At 43.7% G+C, this 17307-nt stretch overlaps 1 protein-coding gene across 1 annotated transcript in view; it reads right to left on the reverse strand.

Annotated features, from left to right (window-relative positions):
• The window catches only part of Adamts3 (ADAM metallopeptidase with thrombospondin type 1 motif 3), a 206238-nt gene extending 189664 nt beyond the window's left edge, over window positions 1-16574 (reverse strand). Inside the window, exons 1-2 of the mRNA XM_050150175.1 lie at window positions 16426-16574; window positions 15249-15276 (exon numbers count right to left, since the gene is read on the reverse strand). Of these exons, the coding sequence (XP_050006132.1) occupies window positions 15249-15276; window positions 16426-16494 (97 nt within the window). The 5' untranslated portion in view covers window positions 16495-16574. The remainder of the gene's footprint in view (window positions 1-15248; window positions 15277-16425) is intronic.
• Between the last annotated feature and the right edge of the window lie 733 nt (window positions 16575-17307).

The raw sequence follows: 17307 nt of genomic DNA on the forward strand, positions 1-17307 counted from the left end.
CAGAATGGGAAAAGATACCAAATGCCCATCCAATAAAGAGCTAATATGCAAAACATTTTTTAAAGAACTAAAAGAAAGAAGAAACTGAACATCAAGAAAACAAATAAACCAATTAAAAATGAGGCACAGATCTAAAAGAATTCTCAAAAGAGGAAATTCAACTGGCTGAGAACCACTTAAAGAATAGTTCAACATCTTTAGTCTTTAGGAAAATGGAAATTAAAACTACTTTGAGACATCATCTTACACCAATCAGAATGACAAAGATCAATAAAACAACTGACAGTTCATATTAAAGATGATATTGGGGGGGATGGTGTGGGGGTGATGTAAACACTCAGTCATTGCTTGTGGGAGTACAAGCTTATACAGCCACTATGGAAAAATCAGTTATGGTGGTTCCCTGGGCAGATAGAAATCAATCAACCTCAAGATCCAGCTGTACCACTCTTGGGCATTTATTCAAAGGACACTTCATCCTATGACAGAAACACTTGCTCAACCTGTTCACTACTGTTCTGTTCATAATAGCCAGAAATTGGAAACAACCTAGACATCTGTTGATGGATGAATGGATTAAAATGTGTGGTACTTTTATACAGTGGGAATATTATTCAGCCATTTTTTAAAAAGAACCATGAAATTCATAAGTAAATGAATAGAACTAGAAAAAGAACCCATCCCGAAAGAAGTAACATAGATATAGGAAGACAAATATGGTTTGTATTTGCTTATATGATGTTAGCTATCACGTCATTAACTAGCAAGCTATAATCCATATAACCACAGAGAGCAGGTAGAGTGTAAGGGACTGGGGAAGAGAGGTGGATATCCCTAGAAAGGGTAAATAGCACAGATAGTTATAGATGGAGATGGAGGGGAAGTGGGAACTAGAATGGGAAGATTAAACAGAGAAGAGGGAAGAGGAGGCAAGGGAGGGAAAACTGGAAGGATGCTAAAATTAAGGGCCATCTTAATTTTATGAGGAGTCACATGGACATCTAACACAGTAGAAGCTTCCTATAATGTGTACACATATGAAGGGGATCTAAATGAAACTGACAGATAACTGAGGGGATGAGACAGAGACCAACTGAGCATCTCTTGTCACCAAGTGAAGCTTACAGTGTAGGGAATGGATTACAACTAATTGAGTTGTTGGCCAAAGGAGCCTCATGAGGACCCTCAAACAAACAAGGCTATTGGCTCTCCATAAACTGAGGGCAAGGCCCCATTGCTGAAGGTAACACCTAAACAACTTGTTGAACATGAAGCAGTACAGCTGGGGCCTACGCAGAAACTTCACCTACACGTGGTACTGGAAGGTACTCTAGATGCCACCAAAGATGAAAGGTTAAAAGCTAACCCAGCTACAAATCTTTTAAACTATAAGAGTGACCTGCCTGCAAGATACACCGGTTCAACAGTGTCATACTGTTTATAGAAATATTCAGCCAATATCCGATTTGACTTAAGGCCCACTCCAGAAGATGTAACTCATACCCAACACTACATGTGTGGCCAAGAAGCTGAGACTAGAAATCCTGGGGACTTAGAGGAGAAAAGAAACATATCAATAAAATTACCTAATACTATTAAATTATATTAAATTAATATTATAATAAAATAATATTAAATTGATAATAATAAGTAAAAATACTTAATAATATTCAGCTACACTCATATCAGGGTCTTGGTCAGCCAGTATCAGAGAGTCTGCCTCCTGCAACAGATTGGAAAGCACAGAGAACCACATAATATATGCAGAGAGACAGAGAACTTGGAACACTCAGCCCCAAAAGGGATGTCTCCACCAAACCCCTCCCTTCAGGCTCAAGGGACCCTGCAGAAAAGGAGACAGAAATAACATAAAAGCCAGAGCAGACGGAGGATACCAAGAGAGAATGACCATCCTGACACACAGGGCTGGCACATATATGAACTCACAGAGACTGTCACAGCATGCACAGGGCCTGCATGGGTCTGCACCAAGTGGGGTCTGTGGTGGTTTGAATAGGTATGACCCCCATAGACTAATGTGTTTGAATGCTTAGCCCATTAGGAGATGGGACCTTGTTGGAGTAAGTGTGGCCTTGTTGGAGGAAGTGTGTCACTGTCGGGGCAGGCTTGGAGGTCTCATATGCTCAAGTTATATCCAACATGGTAGACAGTTCACTTCCTGTTGCCCATGGATCAAGATGTAGAACTCTCAGCTATCTCTCCAGCACCATGGATGCCTTCATGATACCATACTTCCTGCCATGATGATAAAAGACTAAACCGCTGAACTCTAAGCCAGCCCCAATTAAATGTTTTCCCTGATAAAAGTTGCTGTGGCCATGGTATCTCTTCACAGCCATAGAAACCCTTACTAAGACAGGGTCCTAGAGCTGAGAGAAGCCCTAGGATAACCCAGAAGCTATCCCCAACTGAGAGCCATTTGGAAATGAAAACTTAAGTTTTTTCAAGAGATTTTAACTGGAAAACAAACCACACTCTTAAGAGTGGGCTCCATGCCAAGCAGTAGACGATTAACAGGAAACAAATTCTACGGTTATCTTTGGAGGTTCTTTGTCTCACAATGTTGCCAGGACATTGTGTTTTGTTTGTTTTTGTTTTGCTTTTTACCTTACAGGTCCTTTACATACATACCATGGCTTCCAGTTTTGTGGAATCTTGTACAAACAAGCATGTATCTGTATGTGTTGTGCTTTTTCTTGTTTGGCTGTTTTGTCATATTCTGTTTTGATTTACCTTATTGTACTTGATTGTTATTTTTGAGTGTCTGTTTTCTAACAAGAGACAGAAAGGATGCAGATTGGAAGAGATGGGGAGTTGGGAAGAACCTGGACGTAATAGGCAGAGGTTAATTCATAATCAGAATGAAAGAAAAAGAAGAAATTATTCAACTGTCAAGGGAGATGGCTGAGCAGCCAAAGTAGTAACTATGAAAAGCTTCAGTGGGTCTGACAACAGATACAGAGGACGTGAACCACTGTGAAGCCTTACCACTGTTACTCACGACCCCAGCAATACACAGGAGCACGGCTCTTCCCACAGCACACTGGCATCTGTGTGAGTACAGTCCAACTCTCTCTTCGTACTATGGATGAACTCTTTGTGACCACATGTGACAAAAACCATTTCAGCAAGTGTCCCATCTATCCTCCAGTTCCCCTCAGATACTGTTCCTTTCCCACTAATTATACTAACCATCGGCATCTCAGAAATCGCAGTTATATGTTTATTTGTGGACTCTTTTGTCTATTTGCACATAAGCTTCATGGGAGCATCTGTTCTTTTCATTACAGAGCCCAAAGTGGGTCCCTAGTTTCTGTGAAGAAAGAAATGAATGAATGCAGTTTGAGCCCAACGAGTATCTAAAATGAGCATACATTCTTCTCCCTAAACAGCAAACTGTAAAGGCTGACATGGACCTAGAGCCAGAACTCTGTCTGCAAAACATGTGTATAGTTCTCCCAGATCGTCCTGACCTATAAATCAAATGCTTCACGGCATTCACGCCTTACAACTTAAGCCACCAAGAGTAAGTAATGGGCGCAATGATTAAAACAGACCTCCAGGAAGGCAGACATGGGACCTCCCATTCATGGCGGCAGGAAATCAATTCCCACACTATACTAAATCACAAAAAAGAATTTTTAAAATTGAAAACCCATTGAGTCCTTGTCCCTTTCTACCCGCTAAGCACTTCCAGTAGATCTGGTTATGTTTTTCCTTAAGGTACAGGTAGAGTGCTTTCGCTTGAGCCCACTTCTCAGGGCAGCCCCAGCTCAACATGACCCACCAGGATGGGAATCCACATCACAGCTTGTCTGTCAAAGTGAGACTGGGCTCCATCACAGCCTCTTTTGTAAAGAGAAATATCTTTGACGTTTCTATTTCTCAGCATGGTCAGAAGCTAGGCAGGCAAAGGGGGGGGGGGGACGTTCCTCTTCAGGATTTTCTCAGAATCCTGCAACCCTCCCCCCCCAACAAAGTCCTTCCACATGCTCTGGCAGCCTGATTATAACAGAAGTTTTTAGGAGGAGAGTGAGTTCTCTCATATCTAAATTCCTCTTTTTTTACACCACTCCTTATTAAAAAATATTAATCATACATAATGGTGAGTTTATAGCTTTTCCACATGGGCTCCGACCATGCTGACTCCCCATGCTTTCTCCCTCTTCCCTGCACCAGTCCCCACTTCACTTAGTAGTTACTCTTCCTTCTGTTTTACTATGCTAAATCACTACCGCCCCAGGGACATGTTTGATAGACATACGTAAACCTGTAGCTAGGTATAATCTTTGCACGCCAACTACATCAAAAGCGGCATCCTGTTTTTACAGAGAGGCTGAGCACTCCAACCCCAAAACCTGTGGAAAGTGGACCCAAAATGCTCTAAAGTCTGAAACTGAGAGGGATGGTCAGATGTCAGAAGCAGAAAATCTACACTTAACTTCATGTGACAAGCCACAGTCAAAATGCTGGCATGATCAAATGTATAGGAAGCATAAGTGAATTTCACGTTTTGAGTTGGTTCTCATTATGTAGATGAAAATTTTCTAAAATCTGAAACACAAAACATTTACAGTCATGGGCATTTCAAGTAGGCATCTTCAGCCTGTATTTAGAATCATCTGACTTTCTGTTTGAATGTCAACCATGGTAGACTGCCCTAATAACTTCTAAACTAGAATAATTTCTGAGATTTTTGATTTTTTTACATACATCGTGTTTTTAGTATGATGCAGTACACACAGTAAACAATCAAAGCAAAACATATTCAAAGAAAACAGCCAGTCTCTCACACTACAGCTGAAATCAGTCGGTTCTCTACTGGGAATCCTTAACTCATCCAAATAAAAACGAATATTCAGCTTGCCCCTGACTTCATTTCTGCTCACAGTGTGCTGATAGTCATAAATCAAGTCAGGAAGTTATATCAAATTTTCTTCCCATTATGGTATTGTTCCAGACCTACTGACTTTCCCTACAAACTGCCCCCTCTTTCCTTCTAGTCACTTCTAAGTTCTCATTACCTCACAAAGAAATATTGCCAAGTGCCGAGCCCAAATTCCACATATATAGTTTTCCTTACTAAATAATTACGTAAATTATGCCAAAATACTGTCCAAATCCCTGTCAAGAGAACTATTGTAAAGTCCCAGGTCTACAATGCTTAAACAATACCATCCCCTTAGTGACTTTAGTAACCTAAGACTTTCTATATCCACTCTTAAACATAAAAATGAAGATAACAGTATCTCCTTTGCAGGGAATTGTCTTAGTTGGGATTTCTGTTACTGTGAAGAGACACCATGACAATGGCAATTCTTATAAAGGAAAACATTTAATTGGGACTGGCTTACATAGCAAGTGGCATGCAGGCAGATGTGGTGCTGCAAAAAGAGTTGAGAGTCCTACACCTCAATCCACAGGCAGCAGCAGGAGATTATGTCCCACACTGAGCATAGTTTGAGCATGGAAGACCTCACAACCCACCCCTTCACAAGGACACACTTCCTCCAAAAGGCATCTGGGGCAGAGGCATAGGACAGTAACTGAGCTGAATGTCCCTTCTCAGAGAGTGGGGAGCAAGGGAAGGCTGGCCCTTCTGGGGATTGTGCTTTCTTGGGAGTGAGTGTTCTGTGTGGGGCTGGTCAAGATTCTCAGTCATCTCCTTTCCTTGACAGATTAGCCACAGGTGCTGCAACAGGAAAATGTGACAATTACCCTTCAAAGTATGTTATAGAACGAAACACAAGTGTCTCATACAGGTTACCAAATGTCCGCAGTACATGATAAAGTTCACATCACTGATGAAGTGTTAATTTTCCATGCCCCAGACATATTAGATGGTCTAGTTCATATCAAGGCTTTCCCAGGCACGGGGACTTGGGGCCACTTGAGATGCTTGTGTCCTTCCTTCCCCAGACAAGGAAGAGACCTGGGTGGGACGCTTGAGCACAAAAGGTCTGGAGTCAGAAAAGCCTGTATTTGGGTGTGGGCTCCAGCCTGATGAGTGTTTTGGCATCTTGCATGCAAATTGTGAAGATGAAGACTCACCACCGAAGGGGATCCATACAATGGCGGCCACAAGACTCAAAGAAAATAAGCAATGTGAAGAGCCAGCTCCACTCAGCATAACCAGAACATATAAAAAAAAATTTACTATCATTGTCATCAAGAGAAGGAAGCCACCCTCATCCCCTAGCAACTCTTCTCTGTACCCCTAACTCCAGTCTGGAATGCCTGCTGTGGCCAGAAGGACCGTAAACCTAGGCTGATACATGACCTAAAATCAAGGCAAGCTGTAGTAATTCTTGCCCTATGCCCCCACCTAGGGACCTAGGATTCTTTCCCAAGAACTGCTGGTCACAGCACTTTGGAGAGGCAGCTCACATAGGTGACTTCCTTGATCAGGCAGAAATTCTCAGAAACACAGTAAGCTCGAGAGTGAAATCAAGCCAGCATTTCTGAGAGCAGCTGAAGAAGCAGCTCAAGCAACAACACCCGCAAGTCCTGAACCCAGGGAAAAAGGAATAACTTTCATCACCGCTGACAGCGACCAGCTGTTCTAGCAAACAGGAAAAGCAGGGTGAAGAGGGGACTTTAAAGAGGACAGCAAATGTCCAAGGGCTTAGCAGGGCTATAAACACTTACGGGGAAGGGAACACACATCTTCTCTCCCAGGCAATTATGAACACGCTGAAATTCTGAACACAGCCAAGAGCCCCACCTCTTTTTGTCCCCTCAATTCATCCCTCTGGGCAGATTGTTCTCAGAGGGTTTTTTTCTTTTAGCTACACATCTATTTCCACACTTCAAGCTTCTTCTTAGGGCTATTTGAAAAACAAAAAGGCAGTGGGTAGCGAACTCATAAAAAAAAAAAAAAAAAAAAAGAAAAAAGAACTGTGAACATAACAGCTCCTTCCTATTTTTTTAAATCTCTTTCCTATCTTTTTTTTAAAATCTGACTTTTAATAGATATTTATTGTATTTGTACAATATTTATGTTCTATAAAGTCACTCAGGGGAAAACGGCACATTCTTCAGTATTCTGAAACATTAAATCAGGTAAGAGAAGGAAATACGTGCTTTGAAGAGAAGTATCCAAGTATTTTCTGAGCCACATCTTCAGGGTAACAAAATAAGGAGGTTAGTTTTTTTTTTTTGTTTTTTTTTTCTCTTCTTCTTTTATTTTTTTTAAGTGAAGAACAAAAGCCCAAATGTTAGCATTCATAGCTTAGATTCTGTAGAAACAAACATTCGACTGGCTGGCTGTCACTATTAGAAACCGTAAGCCCAAGAGCTACATCAGATTGTACAAATCAATATTCCTCACACATCTTACTGTTTCTGGAGGGAAATAGTACTCTTACTGATTAATACTGTATCTAGAATTTAAATCCATAAACATTAAAATTTGCTCGCAAGTGTTAAAGCAGGGAAAATAATGCTAAAAATGCAGAGAGAATTCTGAAAGATATTTATGGAAACATTCTTCCTGACAACTAAACTTTCAAAATTCAAAATAATTTTGTTTATGAATGGTAAAAGCTATGAGTTTTCTGTAGTAAGGAGGAGCAGGCCACGTCCCACCGCCCGGATAACTCAGTTCTATCTTTAATGTAATGGATTAGTGTAAATGTAGAGACGATCAACAGGTGTGCTCAAAGGGCTATATGCTGCATCGTGCTGTTTTAAAGCAGGTGCAGGTGGGGACACATTGCTTCTGGAAACTCTGGGAGAGAACCTCTTCCCCTGCCTTCCACAGCTTTGAGAGCACCTGGCTTTTGCTCTCCTCTCCAGTCTGCAAAGCCACACCAGACAGAGCGGTTGCACTCCCAAGCCTTTAGGGCTCTCAGGCCTACCTTCCTACTCACAAAGACTACCACCCAGGTAAACTTGGATAATCTAGTTTAAGGTCACATGATTAGCCACCTGCTTTTGCCTACCAATCATCTCCTCCTTTAGTAGAGACACAGGTTCCAGGGATTCAGATGCAGGTAATTTGGTGTGGGGGGGGGGCACTAATTCACCTGCCACAGGCACCATTTCAAAGTTATGACTCAGTAAATCACTATCCTGAGAGAGATATCTCTTTAGTGAAATAAAATGCGGAATGGCTGACTAGAGGTGCTGATGACAAATGCTACCACAACTTGGGGACATCAAGCTAATTCTGGTAGGAAAATAAAAACGACAACACAGGGGCAGAGAGAGGTGAAAGGGCCAGGGTTGAGAGGAGACTGCTGTCTATGGAGCTGAAGGAGAGGTGACAGCAAAATCTGAACTGTAGCTTAGGCTATGCCTGAATTTGATTATCTTATTGATTTGGATTGTTTGTTGTTGTTGTTGTTGTTGTTGGTGGTGGTGGTGGTGGTGTGTGTGTGTGTGTGTGTGTTTACCTATGAGAACTGGATTTCTATCACTTATATTTAAAAAGGTGGGTCTGCTATATGAATTTTCCATTAAATGAAGACTAGGGAATTCCAACAAATTATGCAGAGAAAAATGAAAGAATTGAGTCAGGTAAGGTCTTCCATCCCAGTCAAATTTTTTTTTAGAATCTGGTAGTCTCAGAACCCCCACATGCTGAGAGCTCACATGACATCTGAAAGTTCCCCAATCTTGCAACCATTCAGACTTGAGGGGTTTGACTTAAGGATACTCAGAAAAGTAAGTCTACACAAATAGCCTAGAACCCCCAAACTCAAAGCCGCACACTTCTGGCACTTCTGGCCCCAAGCATTCCAGATGAGAAAGACTCAGCCCGTACCAGGAACACAGCTATGAGTAAGCCAGAGGGAGAGAACTTTACATCTTGTTCCTTACCCAACACCCTTTGCTGCTGTATTCCAATGACTTAAGCAACCCTGCGTTGAGAAACCAGCATGAAGATTGTGAAAATAAAACTCTCAAACAGAGTATGGTATGCTATGTGGCTGAATGGCTTACAAGGCCAGGGCACAGCAAGTTGATGCTCCTGAAAATTCATGATGGGCAGCAGACCTAAGTGTAGTAAATAGAACGAAATACCTCGCTTCAAATAAATGTGTGGGGTGTTATTACATGGTATCAAAGTGGGAAGCACTTTGAAATGTCATATGTTCTGCATACTAATAACATCTTAAAACATCCTTCTCTAAGTACAAATCTACGAGATTCTAATACCAACAGCTGTTGGGCTGGCTTGCTCACCACGGGGCAGCATCTTAGGAATCCGCATAAAAGGAAGACACCTCTAAGAAGTAAAAAGTAGCAAAGTAGCACCACATGCCCAAGTTGTACCCAGGAAAACACTGGAAGGCACGATACAGTCGTGTTTAAACAACACAGTTTGCACAGCCTGGTCCCTGACCACTTTATAATGTAAAGATATAGGAAACCAAGAAGTCTTCAAAATGGACTTTGCATGTAAAAGAAAGAACTCCAGCTTGCATCACTGATTATTTCAATGACTGTCTCCATAAATATATTTACTCAATAGGAAGGAAAACTATAAGAAACAAGAGATAGTACCTAAGTCCACAGGGCTGGGGAATTCATATTTTTAATTCTACTTGACCTACAAGTTTCCCCAAGACTAGTTTTGTTTGCCAGTTAATTCTAAAGCAGGATATATTGTTTGAAGCTGCCTGCAATCTGTCTAAAGTCCACACTGATTCATCATGCTGAATTTGTGGCAGTCATTTTTATAAGCAAGAGAAAGATATTTCACCACCAACTCTGCCTCGGGGATTATAGTTAGTCACCGAGCTCAGGCGCAGCTACTTGGGAAATTAAGATGGATCAATTCCACGTGAGATCGGAGATTCCTTGTGCTAGGAGCTCCCCAGCTCTGCTATCCATTTTAAAGACCTAAGTCTTGAATTTTATTTTGCCTCTGCTCTCCCTCTAGTCTATGCATTTTCCCAAAGTTCTCATAAGATTACAAAACCACACATACATAACTGTTCATATTTATTGAGTATTTGCAATAACAAAAATGATAAATACCTTGCTTTTTTCAGACTCTTAAACGTTTTAAGTGTATTCTAATATTTAAACAAAGCCCAAATTTCTAACTGCGCTTTCTAAAGCCAGTTTACTCCAAACTTGCAGGGAGTTTATTCCATACTTTTTTCCCACAAAAGCCATTTGTCAAAATTTATGATGTGCATCTGCTTAGAAACCAACCTCTAGGGATTTCTCTTTAAGGAGTCACTTGAAATGCAGGTAATGACCTATATAAAACACCAGGTGGCAAATCTCAATACTAGGGGAAAGCAGATACCATAAGCAAAATAATTATCAAGTTATGTACCATTAGCAGGATGGAATTCAGTGTCTTTGGCAAGAAGTTTTGTAAGGATATGGAAAACAAAAACAAATATGCCGAACCAGTTTTTCTTCATACAAAAACATATTATCACGCGAGTAATTCCAACCAGACTACATACCAACTATGCTCTGTGTATACGTGTTGATAATTACTTATCCAAAATGTTTAACACTGTGGTGTCTATTCTTTCAGACGTTGGAACATCTACACACAACTTTACCAGCTGAACACCCCAACCCAAAAATCTAAAGTCTAAAAGACTGCAATTAAAAAAGAACAGTGGGTTGACAATGGCTAACCTGTCAGTTCTTTGGGCTTTGACCATCAGAGTTCCAGAGGCCACAGAAACAGTACAGATAACCACAGTGCACACGGGTAGCACATCTATAATCAACATAGGAGAATCACAGCTTGCCGGGGCGGGGGGGGGGGGGGGGCCCCGACGTAAGTTAGGAAAAAAAGTTGATCTGTATTCCGTTGCAGGATTGCTAAGGAGAGGCTCCACTGCTAACAGCAATCCTTTCACAGAAAGAATGAACTCCGTAGAAGCCATACCTGTGGGCAGTCCAAGTGATACGACCAGATTCCGCATCCCGAAACCACTCATAATTTTACCAGGCCGTTTGGAACTATCCCTAATGGGTTTCCAAGGCGGTCTGAGTTGGCCTCTCACAAGCAAGGAATGTTTGAAGTTCGTCATCCTGAGGCAGGGGTGACCTTGAGGGTTTTCTTAACATTTCTAGGCACTGCCCACATGATTTGAGACAGCAACAAGAGAACAGCAAAAGCATGGGCAAGAAATTTTTTCAGCTCAACGGCAACAGCAATCCTCAATTACAAGGGGGAGCAGGCAAATGGGGGTAAACATCCCAAGCAGACTGTAGGCAAAGCAGGCAAAATGAATTGGCCAAGGTTCTTGTGCTTTGTGGTATAAAAGTGATCATAAGATGCCTTGCTAACATTGAACAATTAACTGATAGCCATTGTCATATTCGCTGTTTTCATGGGGACTCACTAAACTTAAAGCAAGGCACAGAACAAAAGCATTTAAAGGAAATCCAGAACATAGAGAGATCTTGATGTAATAATGCCCTGCCTGCTGCAGCTCGTCACCAAGCAATGAGTGTCTGTGGATGACCAGGTACCAACTGTGGTGTATGTACTAAGACAAAGCCATCTTCAAACCAGAGTCTTGGCTTTCATGTGGTAAGAAGTGACAGTATTTCTTTACTCCATGTCAATCATTGGGTAAGTGACTCACACTAAACTCTGAAAACTATGCACAGATATAGAGATAGATATATAGATATAGATACATCCCAATGATGACAAAGCATCTTAGAAAACTAGATGTCTGAGTGGACGACGATAAGCTCCTTTCTAACGAATGAATTGCAATGGATTTTTCAAACTGAAGACTAGAAATAGAACAGAAAAAAATAAACATACCCCAGCTCCAACAAGGGCTGCTGAGGAAAGACAGCTTCATGCAGTATCATGAGCCTTCCTCAAATGATGCCCAGAGAATAGCAAAGTGATGGTTCCAAAACAAAGAGACTGAGGATTCTTTTTCAGATTTTCCAATCTCTACAGAACTCTAATTGTTTCCTAACCCTCGTGTGTCACAGCGTAAGCCTCCTAACCCAATTAAGGCAGTCAGCCAGATGCCCGCAATGACTCCCTTGCATCCCACTAAGAACATGTGCTGACTCCGACAAGAAAGAGCTCCCCAACAGGCGGCAGAAACATGCCAATGAACTAATGAAACACGCTTGACCATACATACACGAATATACTTCAACATGCATAGGCTGGGGAGAGAGGTAGTTTTTCACTACTTGACAAAGAGACCCAGACAAGACCAGGGTTCAAAATCTATTTCCCTATTTTCCCTAGAAGGAATCATACTTCCCCACACACCAAGAATATATTTTTCCCACTGGCTAAGAGAGCAGCCATATCCCCTATAAGACTACATAAATGAGGAATCTAACGTATTCTAACCTGCCATCCCCTCCACTATAAACCTCCTCCTCTCTACCTAAATAAAATCCTTTCCCTACTCTAGTAGGTTAGACATGTCATATAGATTTTAATTGTCATTGTAGGCCATATACTACAGAATAATATGGTATAATTTCTTTTATAAAAAGCAGAACAGCTGGGCAAAATTAGTCCAACCCTGTTAGCAATCGGGAGTGTGGTTACCTTTAATGAGGAATCAGCACCAGGAAAATGGTGGGAGAGAGGCACATGGGTGCTAGTAACATCCTGCTTATGGACCCAAGCACACAAGTACACACTATATCAGCAGCAGCAAGCTGTACACTGAATACAGATCCTGCGAGCATAAGAAACTCTAATTTCTTTCAAATTTGTCTCTTCCACAGTTTGTGGTTTATTGCTAAATTATGTTTCTCTCTTCCTGAAATATACACAGAAGCCATTCAGAGCTATGGAATTTCTTTATGGAATTTGTTATGCAATAGATATAAATAATAAATACATCAATAATTTTCATAGGCTGCTTTAGTCTTTCCTAATGTGTCATCAATCAAACAGTACTCCCAGGCTGTTTCACAGAACCGCCTTTCAAATGAGTGACTACTGAAGAGAGAGTTACATGCACATAAGTGCATCTTCCTAAATCTGTAAGTCTCTTTTCGAATGGCGACAGCAAAGAATCTTACTGCAGCTAAGATTTTCTGAAATAGAGCATTTTTTAAAACCCCACAGAGTCAGGTCATTGACTATAAATGATGGCTGTATTTCATGAGTACAAGACTCAGAGGTCGGAATCTTTCATGCTGTTGTTTTCCTTTTCATTACACTGGAGTATGGTAAATAAAATGACAATGGCAAAGAGGAACCCCACAGAACAGGAGTAAGGAGACAAGCGCTATAAACCTCCAGAAATACAACCTACAAGCACCAGGAGCACCCCTGCCAGGCTGCTGACTCATCACCTTCAAGCTAAACTTAGGCGCACCTGCACTGTTTTCTTTTACTGCAGAAAGGACTCCGAAAGTAACTGATACCAACAAAGGGTCTGGACCGAAGCCAGTCCCAGCCTCTTGCATGAGATGAGAGCATCCTGATTCTATCTGAAAACGCCATCAGAGCAACACATTTCATTATGTGAATAAAATGTGTTGGAAGAATGGGCCATCTTAAAACACCTGTTCAGTTACATCCTGAAATGCTGCAGTAGCCAACGAAATTAGCAAAGTCATTAAAACCAAGACTGTTCTTTTTCCTACTTGGGGGTTTGAGTTTTTGATGCTGTTTTGTTTGGTTTGGTCTTTTTTTTTTTTTTCCTTCAAAAAGATAGAAAGAGGGCCGAGTGCAATCAATCGCCACAAGACTGATACCTCTCAGGCGGTTTGCAGTGCGTTCTCAGCCACCCTTCTCCCTTCTGTTTTGCTCTTAAACTCTAAGGCTGGCGAAGACACAACACTAAGTAAGATTTCCACACGTGCATGTGTAAACAATTCACAAAGTCTGAGGAGAAACTATGCAACTTTGAATTCTGATCCTTCTCAAAACAGCACGAACAGAACTGACTCTCTCACACATGGAGCCGCAGCGTCAAGACATGGCAGCTCCTTCCACCATCACCAGTTCACACCAATCCTCAACAGCTGTGCTTCTAGCCAGGCTTCTTCCCTTCTCTAAGCTAGATGTATTAAATGCATTGGTTTTTTTTTTGTTTTTTTTTTTGTTTTTTTGTTTTTTTACTATAACTGGAGGCTTTTCTCCTGCCCATCAGTTCCTAAATAACCACTCTGAGGTTTAAGATTAATTACAAACTGGTTTCAAGAGACTCATGCCATTCCCAGTTAATCTCTTTCCCCCTTGTGGTTGGGTCTCAGGATGTGAGCTCTCCACTACTGCTCTAGCATCATGGCTGCCATGACTGTACCGCCTGGCTAGGATAACACTGCACTCTACCTTCTGGAGCTCAAAGCCCCAAATAAACGCTTTTCTAAGTTGCCTTAGTCATGGTGTCTCTTCACAGCAACAGAGAAGTAACTAAAACAGTGGTTCAGAGCACTCCGTGCTCTTTCAGAGCACCTGAGTTCAATTCACAGCACATGGTGACGAACAACCATCTGGAACGTTAGTTCCAGGGAATCTTATGCCCTCTTCTGGCATCCTTGGGCACTGCACACATGTGAAGAGACATCTAGGCAGGCAAACACCCCCCATAAACACATAGAATGATGTTTTATAGGATGTTGATTGTAGCCTGACTTTCCAACCGTGAGCATCCAAAACATAGTATTATGAACAACCTCAAGAAATGACTGTTATTTTTGGAGTAACCTGTTACAAACCACGTATTCTGAACTTTACCGTCTCCTCACCGGTAAAATAGGAACAATAGACCCCATAGTACCAGGTATTATGCAAGTATTACCTAACTTAAAGATAACTATCTTACGAAATAATTTTTATGGAATAAAAGAAGTCACTCAAGAGTGCAGACCAAGCAGGCAAACTTAAGGAAAAAAATGTGAATCCTCTCCTCATCATCTCCCCTTTCTTCCTGGCATTCCTACAACTGTCTTCAGTTACAAGCAAATTTGTTTCTCCCTATGTGCCACAAGGTGATGGGTCTGACTTTAAGCATCTCTTATGTTCCAGCCCCGCTATAACCCTCCCAAGTGCATACCAGTAATAAATTAATGCCTGAGAAGAGGAGCTTCATCCTTGGGAGGATATTGACACTACCATAATTTAGCCTGGGGAAAATAGGACCCTCCCACGGAAAGCGGAAGAGTAGAAACGATTCCAGACTACGAATTATTTTAACCACTAATTAGGAAACTTTCAGAAACAATTCTTTGGCTTAGCTTACTTTTGTCCCCTGCTCTCAGCTAAGGTAAGGGTGACATCTGAGAAAGAGGCTTACCTATTTGCACCATTTCTTCAGTCCCAGCCTAGAAAGGGGGGGGGGGGAGTAAGAAAAAGAAACAGTTACTGGGTTTCATCTTATCACCCTGTGCGGTTTCTACCATCAGTGCTTTTCCTAGGCTGGTTAATCAGGAGACCCAGAGACTGGAATTGTTGCCTGAAGGCTGAATAAACCTTACTTAGTTCCTAGAAGGTTCCTGTGACAAGAGCCAGAGCCAACTCGATGACTATTTGAGAAAGGGACTTGGCTGGCTTTAATTTTAGTATCTGTGGAGCCAGTCAAATAAATAGTGACCCTCAATGGCCTCTTCGGAAAACTCCAATACTAGGTCACCAGACCAGAGAGGCTAGAAAACCTCACCGAGGAATCCTGCACTCAGAGTCCCACCGGTTCAGCGCTGATTTGATTTACTACAAAAGGCTCGCCAGCCTGAGCCCCCTTCAAAGACTCTTCAGAGAGCATCAGCTTCACCTTGAGTCTCCACGGGGTGGGGGCAGGGCCGAAAGGCCCCAGAGCTGCACTCAATTTAGCTTTAAAGAGGAGGAGATGTACGGAGTGGGGGGGAGGGGAAGAGGCGGCAGACGCCTCCAGCTTTGGCTGCCCTCGGAAAAGCGGAGGGCAGGAAACGTCCCAGGCCCTCCCCAACTGTCAAACTGCAGCCCGGCCGCGGTCCTCCCAGGACACGTGTCTGCTGGGTAGCTCCGGGTCCTGCCTGGGGACTTCTTGAAACCTCTTGTCCCTGGCTACCCGCAGGAACTGGGAGTCAGGAGGAGGGAGATCCTCTGGGCTTCGGAATCCGCGGTCCACAACCTGAACTTCGCCAGAGCGCCCAGAGCGTCCGGAGCGCCCTGCAAAAGGGGACAGCCTGATGGCCCCACTAGGATGCGATCTGGCTGCAGTCTGACATTTGGACTGCTCCTGGTCGCCGCCGGCTAGGGAAGCCCCAGGTGTGATGAGCCTTGGCTCTCGGAGGATGGTTGTCTCAACCTCCCGTGCAATGCGCCCCCAAGCCCCCCAAGTCCCGCGCAGCGCCGAGCCCTCCCTGGGCCGCCTAGGAACGCAGAAGATGCCCCAGAAGGGTGGCAAGGGGAGGGGAGGGAGTGAAGGGGACGAAGGGGAGGAACTCTGTCGGGAAAAGGTTGGGTTTGAGTTTTTATTATTATTTTCCACTTACTTGTCCATCAGCTGACGTCCTAACCTCTACCAGAGAGGCTGCTATCAACCAAAGTGACAGGAACACCATCACGAGTCGAGTGCACTTCACAACTACTGGGCGAAGCAGCTACCCCAGCGCAAACCACCCCAAAATAAGTTTCCTTTAAAACGCGCAAAGAAAATGGAAGAAGGGGAAGGGGGGTTGCAGAGCTTTAAAAAAAAAAAAAAAAATTGATCTTGGGCTTTGCTCAATGAAAAGGCAACGTGAGCTGTGCGCCTGGCCCCGTGCCCTGTCGGTCCTTTCCACTTCACCTTCTCCCCCAGTCCTCCCAAGCCGACTGTGCGGGAGCCAGAAGGTACTGCGAGCCGGGCAGAAGCTGACCCAAGCGGGGGAAGCGACCGGGACGTCCCACTCTCTGCCCCGGGGCTGCTTTGGAGAGGCTCTTAGAGCACCGTGGGCCGCCGAGGCTAAGCACGGAGACGGCTCGGGTCCCGGGAGCGCGGCAGCCAGGGAAAAGTGGGAACCGGAGCCCAGCGAGCGGGAGAAAGAGGCAGCGCAAGCCCTGGAGCCTCCGCCGCACACGCAGTGGGGGCGGGAGAACGAGGGGAGGAGGCGGCCGCCTAGGAGGAGGGAGGAGTGGGCCGCTCGCCCGCTCCGGTTGCTCTCAGTCCGGGCCGACTGCTCTCTGCCCGCGACCCGCCGGGCGCTAATAAGGCGGCCGAGTCACCCCCCCCCTCCTCCCCCAGGCGGCCCCTCCCGCCGCGCGCCCACGTCATCGTGGCCCGTGCCCCCCGGCGCAGGGTCAGGGCTCGTACCGGCCGGGGGCTGCGAAAGCGCCGCCTGGACCCCGCAACCCCCAGGTCTCCGTGGTGGGACGAGGGCGGGGAGGGTCCAGGCGCG

Source organism: Alexandromys fortis, unplaced genomic scaffold, assembly GCF_014885135.2.
Source record: "Alexandromys fortis isolate MF-2015 unplaced genomic scaffold, M_Fortis_MF-2015_v1.1 scaffold_0, whole genome shotgun sequence".
NCBI classification, from domain to species: Eukaryota; Metazoa; Chordata; class Mammalia; order Rodentia; family Cricetidae; genus Alexandromys; species Alexandromys fortis.